Source organism: Centrocercus urophasianus, unplaced genomic scaffold, assembly GCF_019232065.1.
Source record: "Centrocercus urophasianus isolate 14NV4802_14NV808 unplaced genomic scaffold, USGS_Curo_1.0 seq_12, whole genome shotgun sequence".
NCBI lineage: Eukaryota > Metazoa > Chordata > Aves > Galliformes > Phasianidae > Centrocercus > Centrocercus urophasianus.
Window position 1 is genome coordinate 66,911,781 of NW_024884364.1, and position 19,454 is coordinate 66,931,234.

At 36.7% G+C, this 19,454-nt stretch overlaps 1 protein-coding gene across 1 annotated transcript in view; it reads left to right on the top strand.

Annotated features, from left to right (window-relative positions):
• The window catches only part of NALCN (sodium leak channel, non-selective), a 215,303-nt gene that overhangs the window by 174,776 nt on the left and 21,073 nt on the right, over positions 1-19,454 (top strand). Inside the window, exons 18-28 of the mRNA XM_042810179.1 lie at positions 4,346-4,419; positions 9,334-9,435; positions 9,873-9,942; positions 11,192-11,283; positions 11,429-11,551; positions 13,353-13,409; positions 13,769-13,889; positions 13,984-14,115; positions 15,874-16,041; positions 17,178-17,282; positions 17,880-17,986. Of these exons, the coding sequence (XP_042666113.1) occupies positions 4,346-4,419; positions 9,334-9,435; positions 9,873-9,942; positions 11,192-11,283; positions 11,429-11,551; positions 13,353-13,409; positions 13,769-13,889; positions 13,984-14,115; positions 15,874-16,041; positions 17,178-17,282; positions 17,880-17,986 (1,151 nt within the window). The remainder of the gene's footprint in view (positions 1-4,345; positions 4,420-9,333; positions 9,436-9,872; positions 9,943-11,191; positions 11,284-11,428; positions 11,552-13,352; positions 13,410-13,768; positions 13,890-13,983; positions 14,116-15,873; positions 16,042-17,177; positions 17,283-17,879; positions 17,987-19,454) is intronic.

Sequence of the window (19,454 nt, forward strand, 5' to 3'; positions counted from 1 at the left end):
TTATACACCACAAACACATCACTAGAAAAATATATCAAAAGTTTGACAATAAATGGCATTTCTCAAAACTTAGAACAAGTGAGACATACCTAAAATGTTATGAGTTGTTACAGATCCCCCTGAAGTCAGCACTGCTGTGCCAGTACGCTTTGGTTATGGAACTGATCCTAATTTGTCATCTAGCAAAGACACTGTTCTGTGATTCTTTCCTTAAATCTCATGCAAATAATTCTCTCTAGAATTTTTAAGCATACTACTAAAGATTTTCATTTCACATGTCTGCAGTACCTTTCCAAAGCAGCGGGTGGCACTTGCAGAGCAACAATAGTCAGTGATTTAGCTGCCTTTACAGTGGATACAGCGGTTCACTGCTTTGTCCCTGTCACTTTGGGCAAACAGAACTATATGGGAATGCAGAATTCAGATCAGGTTCACACTGACAGGACTGAGTCATTCTGTCTTCCCAAAGTCTTTCCTACCAACAGCAGCAATGAAGGGTGCTAGTATTTGTTGAAGAGGCAGTACATACAGATTTCCTAATTCTGTGTCCACAGGCATGGTTGTATAAATAAACTGAAAGGAATGTGGAAATCAAGAGATGTTTTATTCATGGTATTATGGAAGCACATGTTTTCCATCGAAAATCATTTCATCCAGGAAGTATTACTGGTACCTTACTGACCTGTCACAGCTGTTCCTTTGTAAGTCCAAGAAACTCTGAAAATATATGAAAGGCTAATGGATGCTGTTAGATCTCAGGACAGTGTCTTATGCTAAGAAAATATTGCTCTATAGCAGAACGTTATATGGCCCTGTTATTTCTGCTCTAAGTGTACTTACGGCCTGTATAAATAAATAAATATATATGAATAGCAGTACATTTGAGGATGCCCTCATAGTACATCACAATGTATGCTAAAAAAAACAGCAGGCTAAAGAAGGAGGCACTAAAATAACCTCAGTAGATTATATACGGTATACAGTAGATTATATACAGTAATTCTGTATCATCTGATCAAGTAATGTCTTTTCTGAATTAAAACTGCCAGTAATTTCCTCCACGACAGTCAAAAACTCAGCAGGTATCACAAGTTTTTAATTGCCAGCCTCCTTCTCCATGCAGCATCTAGACATTATTAAATAACACAGTGATAACCAACCTCATTTTCTATTTCTGCAGTTCCATTGCATTTGCCTGGTGTGCTATGCAAATTTGAAAAATTAAACAGGAAACAGTCTAGTTGATTTATCTAATGCAGACACATTTAAAAATCTGTAGTAATCTTTGATTTTGACATACGCATATTGATATTTGATGGCTGGTACTTTTAAGCATGAAATGTTGATTGTATGTACACATCTAAAAAAACTATTCTGTATTGCTGTCTTGCTCCAATTTATAGGAGGGAGAGGAGGTTCTTTTAATATCTGTATACCCTGCATAAGATTAAGAAACAATGGTTCAAATCTTGGCCCGGCCAGTTTATTACAGATCTTAATTAGGGAGACGGGGAAGGGGAGGATGGACACTATTATGAATTAGAGTAATGGGGAAGGGAAGGAGGGCGATAGAAAAGATAGAAAAGAAGAAGCAAGGAGTCTTTGTAGGAAGCAAGAGGGAGATGGTCACCACCATGGATCCAGTGTGGTTCATAGTTCAGTCTTTGATCTTCAGTAGTGGTGGGTCATTGGGCATTGTTCTGTTGATGACGATGTGACCATGGTGATGATGGCCTCTTTACAATGGTTTCAAATTGGTCGAGTCGGCTGTCTTTGGAGTGACAGCTCAAACCCAAAGTGGTTGAGTCAGCTCTCCTTGAAGTGGCAGCTTCTGGCTCTGGGATCTCAGCAGAAACTCCTTTATTCCCACCTTCCAGGCCTTGCCAGAAGATATTAGGGAGCAGGACTCTCCATCTGCATCCTGTTTTTCACAGGACACGATGGTATCATTCCCCAGTTTTTCCATACCTAGCTGGAGCTGTTTAGTCGCAGGCCAGATCTTCCACCAGTAAATACTCCTGAGCACTCTTTTCTGGAGGGAAGCAGCTCTGGAGGAAGGGGCTTTCAAATGTTCCCAAAGTGATACCGATTGTCACACAGTTAGCACCCATCACTTGCATCCTCAACAAATCAATCAAGTCTTATCACAAGAGATACCTGAAAAAGCAAGCTTTAAGCCAAAAAACAAAGAAGGATTCTCACAATTGCTTCTACTGGATATTTTAAATTTAAGATAAATTCAGTGGTATTCCACTGAAACAAGAACTCCTAAGTCCTAAGGAGCAATCATCTTTAAAAGCTGTACACCTGGATTAAACAGCTGGATACCTAGCAGCCTAAACTCTATCACGGTGCACAGGTGGACATGGTGATAAACCTTCAGAACTGCACCTAAACCTAGAACCATCAAGTATGCTCCAACCATGGTTAAAGCCAAAGGCTGTACAGCTTCAGGTGTAAGTTTGATAGCTAGTTTTCTTCATAAGTCTCACTGACTGGAGCGAGGACTCAGCAGACATGCGTAGCCCTCGCCACCGAAGCTGTGCCACAGCCCTTGCCTGTTAGAAGCTATTGTTTCAGTCTTACTCGCTGCCACTGGATGGCATGGAGGGCACTAACTGTATCTGTACAGATGCTCTGCTTTTCCAGAGCACCTTCCCTTACTGACAGCCTGGATGAATTTTCTTTTTTGGGCCACTCACTTAATGCCTAAGTGTTTTTATTTTAAACATCTAAAAGAAGTGGTCTGTGGCAGATAGGAAGCTGCAGAAAAAAACAGGAAACTCAATTTGACTCGTTTTTTCTGACACTTAGCAAAAACTGGATTTGGAAGGAAATAAATGCTTTCTCTGTTCAAAATCTTTTATTTTTCTATGATACGTGAGCAAGCAAATAATTTACATTAGAAATAAGTGGACATCAGGCATTAGTAGGCAATCCTTATTTTTCCTTGGTGTTTGATCTAATTGTAATTATTCTATGACAATTATTTGTACAAGAACAAAAAAAGAACTGAAACAAATAGACAAAGACAGTTTTCCACCTTCATTGTCCCCATAAGCTTAATGTAGACCTTAAAAAAATAATAACAACTAACACCTTGCAAAATGATAGGTACTACTGGTGTTTGGATTTTTTTTTCCAATCCTGATGCAAGAAAAATGAAATAGTTCTCTGAGATGCCAGTTGCTAATCACTGACGTTAGAAAAGATAAAGATGTGAAAGAGTTGCCATTGCTTTTCGTAGTGCAAGATATATTTGAACTCACAGTACAGTACCATACTTAAAAGTCCTATAAATGATTTTAAGCCCTTGGAAATATATTTTAATATATGAAAGATTCACATCTACAGAACAATTAACTGGCTATTACAAGTGGGGCCTAAAAGCAACAGCTATTTTGTTAAGGGAAGTCAAAGAAGTAAGTTTTAAGATATTTTCTAGGCTTCTGTTTTTCCTTACAGGGAGATATCTTCCTGTGAATCAGAGTTTGATCTAAGTCTTGAGAAGAATTCTAGCAAAATCGTTGTTGAGTGACTTTGGGTTTGTGGTAACTTTTCAGAAATCTGTAATTAATACATCTGTAAATAATCTCAAGTCTGTGAGTAACGAATCCTGAAGACACACATCAATTAGACTAGTCCATTATTTATAATAAATAGCTTTAAATAAATGCCCATTTCAGATGGATTTAAAAAAAAAAAAAAAAAAAAAAAAAAAAGCTCCTAAATCTCCCTAACATTTTCTTCAAGATAATGATCTCCAAACAGCTGGCAGAGTTAATTCTTATAAAGTGCTACAGGCTTTCTTCTCATTGTAGGTGAAGCTCCTCAACTTCTCCATTTTGGAGGAGGGAATAAAGTTACAAGAAAATGTTTTTTCTTGTAACCCAGACTTTTCATTTAGTATTAAGGAAGTGTTGAGTAGCTTTTGCAAGAATATGCTTAAAACTGGATCGGAAATGGGCAGGAGAGGTGTAACAATGACAAAGGTGTTAGTTGGCCAGCTGGGGGAGAAAATAAATCTGTAGTAAAGGGAATAATATTAGTGCTAATCAAAACTTATCTGCTTCTTTGTACCAGAACTGGGTCAAGAACACCCAAAGCTGCGAGATAAGGATAGGACTTTATGCAGTCAATAATCTTGCTCTGCAAGTTTTCATCTTTTTCTAGCGTTGGTTTCCTGGCAAATAACATCAGGGACACAAGCAGTGAAAAATATCTGTATTATGGAGAAATATTTGTTTAATTTTAAGTATTCTCAGTGCTATGTTTCATTGGTCTATCAATATGCATGCTTTATTTTATGATAATTAAAACATACTTTTTTTTCTTGTCTTTATAGCTCCGTAAATCTGTTTTCAGCATCAGAGCAAGAAATCTCCTGGAAAAAGAGGCAGCAATCAATAAAATCCTAAGGTAATGTCAGTGCCTTGTGACTTTGTTTTTCATTAATGTTACTGCAGGTGTAATATTAATAGTAGTCTATCCCTTTGTAGTATGTCTGTTACCTTCATTATCAAAGATAAATTGTTCTTTGGGTACATCGCACACTAAAAGAGCAGTGAGAGAGAGGTTCTTCAATAAGTATTTGAATTCTGTGCTGTGTAGAAAGATTCTGTTTCAACTGTTTTCACTTCTCCCATCAAAATTAACCCCAAAATAACTCCATGTAAACAGACTGACTTTATCTAGGGAATTCCAGCCTAGTTCTTACATAGTTGTGCGAATAAATATTCATGGAGATTGTATGCTTGAAAGCACAGACTACAGGTAATCATCTTCCAAGTAGGAAATGTACAGTGACAAAGACTCCAGAAGTGTGACTTCTCTAGAAGGGGTTCCTGATGTTTTGATAATAATTGCTCATTTTGGTACTCTGTTTAAAGTAAGTACTCACTACTGCAAGCAAGCAATACATACCCAAGTCTACAAGACTTGTTTAAGTAATGCCATGTTGCAGATTTTCATGCCACTGTCAGTTTTACGTTAGAGTGATTATTGTGGATATAATGTGCATCAGCAATGCCAACAGATTATAGATCACTTTGACTTTATATTTACATTGTCACCAAAGCAGGTGCATTTTTAGAGTGTTATCAATGACTAGTCCTGAGGAAATAATTAGTATAAGTATTAATAATTCATTTGAGAAGTACAGCTGCAGGATTAAATGTTGTAGGGCAAAGTTTTATGAGGAATGGTGCAATAGGAGTTCAGCATCTTTTCAAATTGATTGGAATATTCCTTGGATTTGCATGCTATTTAAGCAATATCACAGCTTATTAGGTCTTTTTAATACTCTGTAAGAATACTGCACAGATAGAACTGTGGAAGTTAATGTGCAACTTTATCTGTCTTTAAACACATTCTTATGAAACACAATTACTAATTCCAGTGAATGCTCTCTGTCAAAATATTACTGAGAAATATAAATAAAAGACCTAAGTATTCCTTTTAAATAAAATTTAGGGCACTTCAACTACACAAATATATCTTGATTTTTACAAGCATTGCTGTTATGGATAGATAAGAGGATTATTTGAATTAAACAAAAATCCTTAAAATTATTCGAGAAACAGATTTCTTGCCAGTGTTTTAGTAAAGCATTTGCAATTAATTTCCTTGTTATATTATAAAATATAATATCACCAAATTACCAATACAAATTACAAATATAATATTACCAAATATTACCAATGCCCATAGAGTTACAAAAATGTCAATTTGCTTTAGCGTTTTTCTGTACACTATAACACATAGAAAACATAAGGACAGAGAGAATACCTCACTTTTTAAAAATGTATTCTTAGTTATTTATATAAATATGTATGTAGGGTTTTCTGTGTGTTTCTTGGTTTGGTTTTTTGTTTTGTTTTGTTTTCCTGAATTCGTCCATCAGCCCTGAACTTTTTCCTTTTCTGGAAAAGTCCGAAGCAGAGTGGGAAGAGAATCCAGATGAATCTTTGTTTCAGTTTATCAAGGTTCTCGAGGTTCCAGGACATAAGTGGAAAACAGTCCCTGCAATTTCAATCCCACTGACTTGTATTTGGTCCTTCGGGCCAGGTCTTTGTATCAAGGAGGACTTCTCACCGATTCTTCTCTGAACAAAAATTTCAAAGGCAGAATAAGAATATTTTAAATTATTAGGTGAAAATAAAATAATAGATTAAAGTAATCTATTGAATGTGATAATTTAATCTACATTTATTGTGCTTTTCCATCTACTTCCTGAGTCATCACTGACGGATTTTTGAGGAACACAGAGAAAATGAGGAAACTTCTGTCACATAAGCAAAATATGGGGTCATACGTCTTGTAGTGCTTTATAGGGCTGCATGAAAGTCATTTACAAAGAGGCAGTCTTTAATTTCATCCAGAGAAATAGAAATGAATAATAGTTATTCTGTTGTCTGCTAAAGCTTTCAGCAGCCTGGCTGAGGTGGGCAGGGCCCGCTGTGTCCCCGTGTCCCAGCCCCTGCTCCAGCAGCACCACCCAGAGCAGGGTGCCCAGGCCCACAGCCAGGCGGCTTCTGGAGAGCTGCAGGGAGGAGACCCCACAGCCTCTGGGCAGCCTGTGCCAGTGCTCAGTTACTCTCATATTGTGTCTTCTTTCTTCCTTACCGCTAGGCTTTGATACGATGCGTTCCTCAGAATGAATAAAGTAGTTAAGTTCAGATGATGATTATTGTCATCAGGGGCAAAATCCAAACTTAGTCACTACCTTCTGAAATTTCCACAAGCACGGGACATCACAGGATTTCACCTGCCTCCTGTAAACATTAACAAAAAAGAAATGCTGACAGGTATCCATTGGTAAGAAGTTACTCTGATTTATGGTTTTGTGCCAAGTGGCAGATCCACTGCATTATAAATCACTTTGATATAGTTAGGGAGCTATGAAAGCTTTTACGCTGTAAATACTGAAAAGCAAGTTTGCCAAACATCTACTTCTCACAGTATAGACACAATAGATCCTACTTTGAGAGAGGTGATAATGAATGTTCACTCCGCGACATTCCTTCTTCTCTGCTGATTCTATCAAGTCTTCTGTAATCCAAAGGAAATAACTGGTTAGATGGAATGCTGTAACAGCAAGGCACAAATGACAGTGAGAATACAAAATTCTGTAATGAGTGTAGCACAATGTATTTTTATAGTATGATAGTATGATTGCACTTGATGACATTGATAGACATTGTAAGCTTCTCATTTTTGATCCAGATCTCATTTGGATCCATACACTTTTCATTTATGCGTTTTAATTCAAAAGAAGTAAAAATAGGAGAAAAGAATAAAAGAGAAAGTCATACTGTATAAATAACATGGGAAGCCTTTTGCCATCAAGCATCATCGTGCTATGCTATCAAGAGCATTTATACAATCTTAGACTAGTGAACAGAATGGTTACTCTAATATCATGTGGATTTTTTTGTTTGTTTGTTTTCAGAAAAAAAAAACAAAACAAAACAAAACAAGATTCAGTTCATTAAAAAGCCTGAAAAAGCACCAGCTGGGTCTTGTGTGAGTTTCTCTAGACCACTTGCATAGCACAAAATGAGCTCTAAGTCATGTTAATGTAAAATCACAGTGTCCCGGAAAAGTGAAAATATTTTTCCAAGGATGGAATTTTATTTCCCAGCCATCAGAGTTCTTTCTGCTGCCTTTTAATGAAAATATTTCTTTTCCTTATGCAAATCCTGTAGCCAACAAAAGAAATGCATGCTGTTTAGCTACAGCATGCTTACTAACCAGGTCTCTGAATGAAGTGCTGTCTCGCTCCAATTTATAGGAGGGAGAGGAGGTTCTTTTATTATCTATATACCCGGCATGAGATTAAGAAGCAACGGTTCAAATGTTGGTCCAACCAGTTTATTACAAATCTTAATCAGGGGAAATGGGGAAGGGGAGAACGGACACTATTATGAATTAGGGTAATGGGGGAAGGGAAGGAGGGCGATAGAAAAGATAGAAAAGAAGAAGCAAGGAGTCTTTATAGGAAGCAAGAGGGACATAGTCGCCACCATGGATCCAGCATGGTTCGTAGTTCCGTCTTTGATCCTCAGTAGTGGTGGGTCGTCAGGCATTGTTGTTCTATTGACGACGAAGGACGACCATGACCATGGTGATGATGGCCCTTTTTCAATGCTTCAAGTGGTTGAGTCAGCTATCTTTGGAGTGACAGCTCAAATCCAAAGTGGTCGAATCAGCTCTCCTTTGAGTGACAGCTCAAACCCAAGGTGGTTGAGTCAGTTCTCCTTGCGGTGGCAGCTTCTGGCTCTGGGATCTCAGCAGGAACCTCCTTTGTTCTTATCTATCTTTCTGGCCTTGCCAGAGGAAGCAGGGAGGCACCAACTTGCATCTTGCCTCCGCAAGATACAATGGTATCATCCCCCAGCCTTCCATACTTAGCTGAAGCAGTTTGGCCACAGGCCAGATCTTCCGCCAGTGAACACTGCTGAGCACTCTCTTCCGCTCTTCTACAGAGCAAGCAGCTCTGGAGGAAGGGGCTTGCAAAATGTTCCCAAAGCGATATCGATTGTCACGCAGTTAGCACCCATCAGTTGCCTCCTTGACAAGTCACTCAGAGTCTTATCACAAGAAAAGCCTCAGGAAGCAAGCTTTGAGCCAAAAAAAAAAACAACCAAAGAAGGATTCTCACAAGTGCTGATTTCTGACAAGGTAGTGTACGATATGTGTCAGCCAAAATTCATTAAAAGCAAATGAAAATTCAGCAAATGAATGGTGGGGAAAAAGCAAACAAACAAACAACAACAACAAAAACAACAACAAGGCACATAACAAAATGCTGAAATACCTTCCTGGAAAGGAAGATTTTTCATATTACAGGTTATCAGCTGTGCATAGCATTTCATTTCAACAAATATTTGGTTGCACTCAAAGATATGCTGTAAGTCTTGAGTATGTAAAAGTGTGTCAAGTACAGCTGTGAAAGGGAGATACTTTAAAATGACAGCTGCACTTGTACTTTCCCCTCCCTACTGCTGAAGAGCTGATGTTACAGATGACTCTTTTCACACTCAATGAATGAAGACCATAGAAGACATAAATTCTATGGCAAACTAAAAATGCTCTCAAAGATGACAGGATGTGAAGAAGGTTTATCAAATGACTGGTTATGTTGCAGAGTTGGGACAGTTATTTTGGAAATAACACCTTTTCATGGAAAGTATTTTGCTGCTTTATTGTCATTATCTGTTTAATCCTTCACTTATCTACCAGGTAACCAGGCTGACTTGTCTGAATGCACTATCTCAGAACTTATCACTTATACTGAAAGTGGTATGCCTTTATTAACATATTTCTTTGTAGGGCCTGCACTAGACAACGCATGCTGAGTGGGTCCTTTGAGGGGCAGCCTGCAAAGGAAAGGTCAATACTTAGCGTCCAGCATCACATACGACAAGAACGCAGGTAAATGGACAGAAAGGATGGTTTAAAAATGATCTTAAAGTGAAGGCAATGTACAGAGTTAAATTTGAGCAATACCAGGTATGTGTAAAACTAAAATTACGTACTTCTGCAAAGAGTTGAGTTCTTCATTCTTCACTATAACCATAATGAAATTCATTGTAGTGTATAAATGGAAAAAGAGCCTTTTTATTTCAAATGCCATTTCCTTTGCTGACTACAAAGCTATCAATTTTAAAGATCAGAAGGAAAGAAATTGACTTACGTTAGACCGGATTGAAAACAATTGAAGAACATATAAGCTTCTGATGTAAGTGAGAAAAAAATGATATGAATTTGAGATAATGTATGGCTGGAAAACAGTGCTTTATAATGGCCACCCAGTAAAGGTCAAAATTTCATCTTGAGATATATTGTTAAATTGATTATGATTATTTCAGATCGCTAAGACATGGTTCCAACAGCCAGCGAATCAGTAGAGGAAAATCTCTTGAAACCTTGACTCAAGATGTAAGTCCTCACAAAAAAGATGGTTTCAATTTGGGAGTATAAAAAGTAGGAATATGTACTAAATAATGAATGCTTGTGTAAAGCTAATGTCTGTCTATGGTCTTGATTACAATTTGTCTTTTGAAATCTTGAAATCATAAAACAAATTATAATTGCATTAGAATTATTTCTCAAAACAATTTGTTGGCATAGCTATATCACTGATAAACTTACTGGTTTTGAAGCAGTTTCTGAAATTGATATCCTGAAGCTGGAGGCACTCTATTAGGAAAACAAAAATTGCTACACAGGACACCTCAAAAGACCTTACTCTAGAATTACAAAAATAACTCCAGCTGGTGAAACAGCACTTCAAAATTCCAGTGGAAGTTTAACAGTATTTTTCAAACATGAAAACTGCCAGACAAAAGGATAAAAACTAGAAGAGGGAATGGTTGTCACGTATTTTGCTCACAGATTTTGCTGTGGTATAGTTTCATGCAGTCAAGCACATCTTCATTTCTGCAGATTTGTAATTTTATGTCAAGGGGAGATTTTAGTCCCTCCATTTCCAACTGTGGCAGCCATTTTCTCAATGCACTTCATATTTGAAAACAACTGCTTAAGAAGTAATTTCTGAACTACTTTGCATGATGGAAGAAAGAAACTGTGGGTAACATATATCTTCAAGTAGACTATGACTGATAGTAAGGATAACACCTGACATTACCCTTTCAGAAGTGCTCCAAAGTCTCACTGAACTCTGAACAGCAATATATATTGTAATCTCCACTGGATGAGTTCAGACATTTTTCTTCACTTAGCCTCCTCTCTTCACATGTCTGTGCAGTCACTACCTGTATGCTGTGCACAACTCACTGTCTTCCTCTGTTTTGCCAAGCAGTACATACAGTAGATTTTAGAAACTGAAAGTATGCCTAAAGCCTTTTTTTTTCTGACTCCTAGTCCTTCAGTGGTGTTTGGATGTAACAACTGAGCTTATGGGACCTTTGCTTTTCATATTAAAAGGTGCATTGAATAGTACTTCACACATGACATTAAAACTGAAATTAACCTTGCTGAATATAAAACCAACCCTACTGTAGATAGAAAATACTATACAAATATGCTTGACTGAGTTAACATGCAGTGTTTGGAAAGCAAGGCTTTCATTTGAATATTTCCATGTAAAATACCATATCTTGCTTTCATCTGAAACATTAAAAAACGACACATGGACCTCATTCAAAAAAGACTGCTTCCCTTCTAGCATTCCAACACTGTGAGATACAGAAATGCACAGAGAGAAGACAGTGAGATAAAGATGATCCAAGAAAAGAAAGAACAAGCTGAAATGAAAAGGTATTTAAAAATGAAAAGTATAAATGCACACTTTTCTGTATTAAATATTTTCTATATGAAGGGAAAAGTGCAAAGAAAAAGAATGAGAGATTTTTGTCAGGTATAATGCATATCACTTAATAATTTACCTTCTATCTTTTAAAAGGAAAGTCCAAGAGGAGGAGCTGAGAGAGAATCACCCATATTTTGACAAACCACTTTTCATAGTTGGTCGTGAGCACAGGTTCAGGAATTTCTGCAGAGTGGTTGTAAGAGCTCGCTTTAACGCGTAAGTTTATGTTGTATCAGCTGTTGATTCAGACAGGTGTTTGCTTTCACATTCTCCGAAGGGATAGCATGGTATAAAACCACCTTCTTTTAAACCTCTGTCTATGGCTGGCACCCTTATTTTGGGGCTCAATACACGCCATCTTTCCAGCCAACAGTCTCAGACAGAGGATTCAGACTCAGACTCACAAGCTTGGAATGTGGAAGGCCTGCTTTTCAGTGCGTGCTTGGCTATAGATTTCTCTCTGTATGCTTCAACAAATTACTTTTAGGTAGAAAAGGAAGGTTAGATAATCAGTTTTACAACATTCTTATTGAAGTGTTCTGCCACTTACATAAAAATATATCCTTGCATTAGGTGTCCAGGTTTACTCTGTAATTGCTAACTTGATTGTGATCCACTTTCTCATGAAGCAGTTTCAAATTACAGAAGCAAAATGAAACACATAAACTTATATTCCCATCTGATTCTGAAACGTATGTCAGTGCTGTCTAGCATTGTGATTACACAAGGGTAACAAAACATTTATGTCAATAGCAGTTTAATTTACATTATCATTACAAGAGTAAAACTGGTGTTGTTGAACAGTTATTTTTCATTCATTTAAAGTGTGCCTACTTCATATTTATTCTCAGCCAGCTTGCCAAGCAGCATATTCATAGAGATCTTTTCAAATAGGATAGGATACAGCATTTTTTTACTAAAAAGGCTGAGGAATGCTGCTGTATGCAATATGGGAACAAGGTATGAGCTTAAGAAGACATAAAAATAAGTGGGTCCAGTGAAAAAACACCAAAACGTGTATTATGAATACTGAAGGGTATAAGTGGCTGATCCTGGACTGTGGAGGATGCAACTTGTTCTCCTTGTATGCATCTTGCTTTCTTGCATTTCATAACCATGAAATCTCCTGTTGCAGTAATGCCTCAAGTCAGGTCAGTCCTTTTTTCACTTTAAGCTCAGTGAGGAAGTGATGGCAATTTCACATCCCAATGACTAGAGCCCTCGCTTGGGATATAGGATTCCTCAGTGCAGATCCTTTCTCTGCATGATTTGCTATAAAGATTTGAAAGGTATGTAAAAAGTGTCCTTAACCACTGGGACAGAGTGGATAGGATTCTTGGGAAGGATTCTTCTGCTGAAGTCATTCTGCTTTATATAAACGACCTTAATAATTGCTGGAGCAGGATCTTACACTGCATCACCTGGATACATGCTTATTGGATCCAGAGCATGGAAGCCTGTCCCACTGCCTAATTGCTGTTTGCATACTGTAGAGAAAGAAAGACAATTTCACAGGAAAAATCAGGTGTGGGTAGTACAAAATATTCATCAGAAAATGACAGAACAAGTAAAGAAGGAAATAAAGCTTGTGAAAGGAACTTTGTGTTGGCTGAAGATAATAATCTGGTTTCTGAGGTAAAAGAAAAGAACTCGAGAAAGCTTTTTGCAATATAAAATTCAGTAGCAAGTCACCCACAACCAAGACATAAAATTAAGTCCTTTACAAAAGCAAGACGCAAAAAACTAACATCCAAGGAATTGTTAGGGAAATTGTAGGTAGGCCATGAAGTACAACACAGCTGTATTGATGTTATAACACAGACATCTGAAATTAAACCAAAATAACACATATACTTCACTTCGGTCATGAATTGCATGGAGGTGACAGATGTATGGTGTAATGATAATGGTGAAAAAAATACGATGTAAATGAATATGTATTTTCTTATTATTTTTTTTTTGTTTTTTTTTGTTTTTTTTTTTTTTGTTTTTTTTGTTTTTTTGTTTGTTTTTATAGTTCTAAAACAGATCCTGTTACTGGAGCTGTGAAAAATACCAAATACCATCAGCTTTAGTAAGCACAATAAAAGTAACTTTGCTCGGTCGCATAAGCCTGCAGTATAAGTGTGTGAGCACATGCGTATGTGTGCATGCACTTGCATAATTTTTTTCCCAGAAACAGATTTTCTTTCCAGGGATTTTTATGGGAGAATGAATAGAAAGAGGATTTTGTTTTGAAGTCAGGCTTTTCTTCTTCCTTACTTGCTTGTAATCTCACTAGCTCTGCTATGTATTTCTGTAACAATTAAATCTTTGACATTTCTCAGTTCAATTTATTTTTCATTAATAAGTGCTTAACTGTGATGTAGCCACAATACAAATGGCATAGTACTCAATCTTTCTGTAATAGTTATCCTTATGTGTTGTTCACAGTGACCTGCTGGGTTTGGTTACCTACCTGGACTGGGTCATGATCATTGTTACTATATGTTCCTGCATTTCCATGATGTTTGAATCCCCTTTTAGAAGAGTTATGCATGCTCCAACACTCCAGGTACTGATATTGAATCTCGTTGCCTTTAATGAAGTACATCCACCCTGCCATTCTCCACTCCCTGTTGCTAAATGTTCTCTGCTTTGATTTTCAGATTGCTGAATACGTTTTTGTAATATTCATGAGCATTGAGCTTAATCTGAAGATTATGGCAGATGGCCTGTTTTTTACACCAACAGCTGTAATTAGAGATTTTGGAGGAGTTATGGACATATTTATATATCTTGTAAGTTTTTTATTTATGGGAGTTTTCTGTAGCACTCTTAATTTTGTTATCTTTGGATAGATAAATGTTTGGGAGGGTAATAAGGTTTGGCTCAGCAACCTGATCCAAGTGCACTAGTATACTTTCTGTATAAACACAACTTTATCCACATGCAGTACTGCCAGTTATGTGTTCAGACATCTAAAAATATACAGATGTGATAAGAGCCTGATAACTTAATGTAGGTTTTAGATTATACAATCCCTTCTAAGTGTTTGTTTGTCGATCAGATCTTATTTGCATACTAAAGTGACCCCAGAATGTCTGACCTTGCTTTAGCATTTTTATGCAGAGAATCATTGTTTTGTCTGTTTCTTTGTCATTCATTGCTTCCACTCCTCTTGACAGTTCTTCTACGTTATGAAAAATGTTTAAAAGCCTCTGCCATTTGACAAAAGGACACATCTTGGTTGCTGGTTTTACTGTAGCAGAAGGCAAGCAAAGCAACGTCTTTGTGTTGCATTTGCATCAAAAACGGTCCTAAAGAAAAAAGTATTCCTACTGTTTTCATTGTTCCCTGGAAATTTCTTGCATTCCTCTCATTGTAAGAGAAGGGATTCCATTTCCTCTTCACTTATGACAATAAATAGCAGCAAATGTGTCAAAACCATCGTGCGGCATAATACAGTATGAAATATTTTATAGCTGAAGAAATTACTAAGTAAAATTGCTTTGATGGGTTTAGATTAAATCTTTCAGAGATTAATCCACCAGACAGATGTGCTGCATAAAATTTGTCACGATCAATTTATATCGAAGACTCCATTGTTACCATAAATACAAATGTTCATACTTCTGCAAAGCTCCCATTGCAGTATGCATGATCAGTGAGTGAACTAGTCTTCTGAAATCCCTCTGCATCTTCTTGTCTGAAGGAAAATTTCGGTGGTCAACCTTGGTTATTCTAAACATGCTTGTGATTTTAAAGCAGTATAAAAGAAAGTCAGAAGCACTGGCGAATCTTGTTAGGACAGTTGTCTTTTAAAACAGCTGCAGTTGTTTTTGACAAATCAAACTACATGTTAAATCATATTTGTGGTATCAGACTGATCCTCCGTTTTTTAGACACTTACTTATTGTTTATAGCACTCTCATCTCTGTCCCTCTATAGATTACACTGGCCTTATATTTCTCAAAAATCAGAAATAATTAACAGACTTTCTAATAAATTGCTATCTGTCAAAGATTGTTCAGGTTACAAGATGTAGGTGCACTAGCAGAAAACACTTTGCAATGCGCAGTATTTGTATGGTAAAACAGCATTGTGACAATGCTATCTATACTTGTAATAAAGTAGTGGGAAGAAGTGGTGAGGATACCATTAACACCTGTTCTGGATGAGAGCGTCTTGGTTTCAGGAGAATCTCTGAAACAAGAAGAGGAGAAAGAGATTATACTGCCTGGTCCAAGAAAAGAGTTCATGTCCCTACTCTGAATCAGCCAATTTGATTTCCTCACTGGGGACTATTCCATCTGCCAAATAGAATAAAACAGATTTTGAGTCAAAGGGAAAGACGGGCTGAGGCTGATGCCCATTAGTTAGACAATCAGACAAAGTACAGGAGATCCAAGTCCTCTTTCTAAATTAGTCATTTCTTTCTTAATCTTCCCCTTAATTTTAAGGAGGAGAAGCATTATTGATCTCCTGTGCTCTTTTTATGTCAGATAAAACTCTATAATCATAATTCTTCTTTGTCTTTTCTTCTCTATCTCTTCAAGGTAAGTTTGATATTCCTGTGCTGGATGCCTCAGAATGTCCCTGCCAAATCTGGAGCTCAGCTCTTAATGGTGCTCCGTTGCCTCCGACCTCTTCGAATATTCAAATTGGTTCCTCAGATGAGGAAAGTTGTACGAGAGCTGTTTAGTGGCTTTAAGGAAATCTTTTTGGTATGTATAGGTTATTTTTCTTGTTAAAAATCAAATATGGAAGTAAGAAGATACCATTTTTCTGTATTGTTTGTTGTAATTTTCTCCACTGCTGTATGTTTACTTCTCACACTAGCTGCAGATGACCACAGAGCAATTCAAAAATCAGGAATATAACTAGCTCATTTTCATTTATGCTAAATAACACTGCTGTAATCATCCTTTTTTCAATGCCACTGGTTTGTTTTTTTTCAGCAATATTACTTTTTTCAGTCTATATTTGGCCACAATTACATAAAAAAAGACTACTGAATGAAAATCTATCCTTTATTCACTGTTCTGATTGAGGAAAAATGGTGACGATTAGGATATGGCAGCTCTTCAAGAAAAGAAGGCAAACTGATTTCTGAACTGAAAGTCTCTGTCTCCAAATTTTTTGAAAGGCAAGCAGAAACAATACAGCTGCTGGATCTCAAGACTGTGTCATTGCTGTTTTTAAAACAATCCAAATAATAATCAATATGCATTTATAGTAATAGTAATAGTAATAAAAATAGCAGAGTCTGTGATTGCCTGTTCAGAATAAAATCCATTGTCTTGGGACCCAACTTTCCCTGACTGATATGTGTCAGTCTGAAAAGCAGACACTTTATTCCAGAACAGAGTGCTGTGTTGTTATAAAGAGATAAGCTCCCAAATATTTGCAATCAGTTAGTAGTAGAGCAAGGACAAAAAGCAGGTGATGTATCCTCTTAAAAACATTTGCGTCATTATTTGCTCATGCATGACATTATTGTAACTATCCTGGAACTAACTAACTAACACTTACTTACTCGGATTAATTAGTAAAGCCTGATTCAGCAAAGCAAAAGATGCACATATTTTAAGTACTTGAAGATTTCTCTATAAAGCAAATGGAAATTCTTCTGTGTGCAGAATTTACCTAGATTGTAGTCAGTGCAAGAAAGCTTTGATCCTTATCTACCATTCTTAGATGTTATATTAATAATGTTAATCACACAACACCTGCTTACTGGATAAGAACTTAAAGTAACATCTTGAAAGCCTTATCTGAAGGCTTGTGCAATGAAATGATCCTCTCTGCATTGCGCAGAAGGATCTGACCCCCTTTCTCAAGTCTAATTTCATCTTTACAGGTTTCTATTCTTTTGCTGACATTAATGCTTGTTTTTGCAAGCTTTGGAGTGCAGCTATTTGCTGGAAAACTGGCTAAATGCAACGATCCTCACATCATCTCTAGGGTAAGAACTGCATTCCTTCTTCAAAATAACAGTATGCTCTGCCATTTCAGCCTGCCAGGGAAAGCAAGTGGGGCAATCAGAACTTTCATATGAGTGATGGAGATCTCGGGCACTTTCATGCAGGTTAAGACTGGGAAAGGTATTAAAGGAATAAGGGGATGAGGGTAAGATAAGGTTTTCACATCAAAAAGGAAAGCAATTCCAGATATAGGGGATGTCTGAAAAAGTTCTGAAATTCATTCAAATACCCTACATCACATGGAATTATCCATGATGCCTTTGCATTCCTAAGGTGAAATATCATCATCACTTAAAGAATTCAGTGGCCTTTAGGAAAGAGGTGAAAGGCTAGATAATTTTGCAACATGATGAGCACTCTCAATCCTGGGAGAAGGAAGGTGTTTTTTGTGTTTGTTTTTTATTATTATTATTATTATTCCTAGCTTGCATTTTATTTTGGGTAAAGAACCATGTCTATGAACTCTAGACCTGACAACTCGTAATTTCCTATTATGGCAAGTGCATTCTTTATACTGGCATTCTAGGCTTTTGCACAGACCACTATTTAATCTCAAGTTGTGGTTTCTTTTACTATAGGAAGATTGTCATGGCATCTTCAGAATAAATGTAAGTGTTTCCAAAAATCTCAATTTAAAGCTAAGACCCGGAGAAAAAAAGCCTGGATTTTGGGTGCCACGAGTCTGGTGAGTTGCTACACTTTGACTTGTCTTTCTTCAAACACTCAGTTGTTGATGTGGAATATGTCTCCACTCTCATGACATTATACTGCTGGTGGAGGGGTCTTAGTATATGTAAGTAATACTAAGTGCAGGTAAGAATTCTGGTATATTTAGTAATAAGTCAGGCATACGAAATTTTACCAGTGTTAGCCTGATGTTCTATTCATAAAACAGAAAGAAAGAAAAAAAATGGTTAGTGAATCCAGGATTTTGACGTATGATTACTGGCTTGAAGCAAGATTGTAACTTCAGTGTAGTTGGTGATGCCATTAAGACACACTGGAAGCTATTACTTAATAACAGAGCCTATGAATTAATAGGAAAACCTGTGAATAAAAATAAGTAGAAATCAACATGCCTATAAATAGTCACTAAAACTAGTGAACAAATCATACCTAAAACCTCTTCTATGGCCCTCAGATATACCATCTACCAACTACCTCCTCTGTTCCCCGTAGGAAATGCTTGCAGTCTATCTGGCAGAGTAGTGCAGTAATAATTATTTAAGAGCTAATAATATATTTATGATTAATATTCTGATTAAGTATTTGAATATTTTGTAACACCTGAACAGGCAAAAAAACCCTCTTTAATTGTTTATATTTTAAGTTGGTTGACATTTTGCAAAATCAGCTAAACAGCAATAACTATTTTAATTGACTGTATGTGTGGGCAAAGAAAATGACAATGACAGATTCAGAGACATCCTACTAACAAAATAATATGCTGTGATTCAGGCAATGAAACTCTGACATCTGTAGAAGTCTGATTCTGTTTGCTGCAGACAAATTCTTCCTCAAGTAAGCAAATTCATTCCACTTTAGCTTGATCCAGAAATAAGCAAAAATTGTCTTCATCAGCATAACTGTAAACTTTGGGGAGTATTTTGTTATTGTAGAAACATATTTTACCTCAAGGACATTTGTGCCACCTGTTTAGCTCTGCAAATTTTCATGAGATTAACAACACATAAGAGCCACAATAAATGAGAATAAGATACATAAAAACAAGTATGAAGCAGCATCTGAGAGCACTATTTTTCACTGACTGTTCAGATTTTCAGAATGACCCACCACTCATCAGTTCTTCTGGAGTCCAACTATTTCCCTGTATAAATTGTTGAAAATTAGTTAGGTTTCAGACTGCAGAGACCTAGCTCAAAGAATGTACTTTTAACATTCAGCTGGAATCTCAAATAATAGAAGAAATCAGAGTATATGGTATGGGAAAGCCAAGATGTGATTTCCTCTCATTAAGTTTTGCTTTACACCTTGGGATAATGAAATAATGAATAATATTTGCTAAGTGATGTCATTGATTTAGAAGTCTGATTCATTTATATGGCTTTGAGCTTGATCTTCTCCAGGTAAGTTTATGAGAATGTGACCAATGACATCAGATGCTTTTTTTCGTGACTGTTGTATTTTGCTTC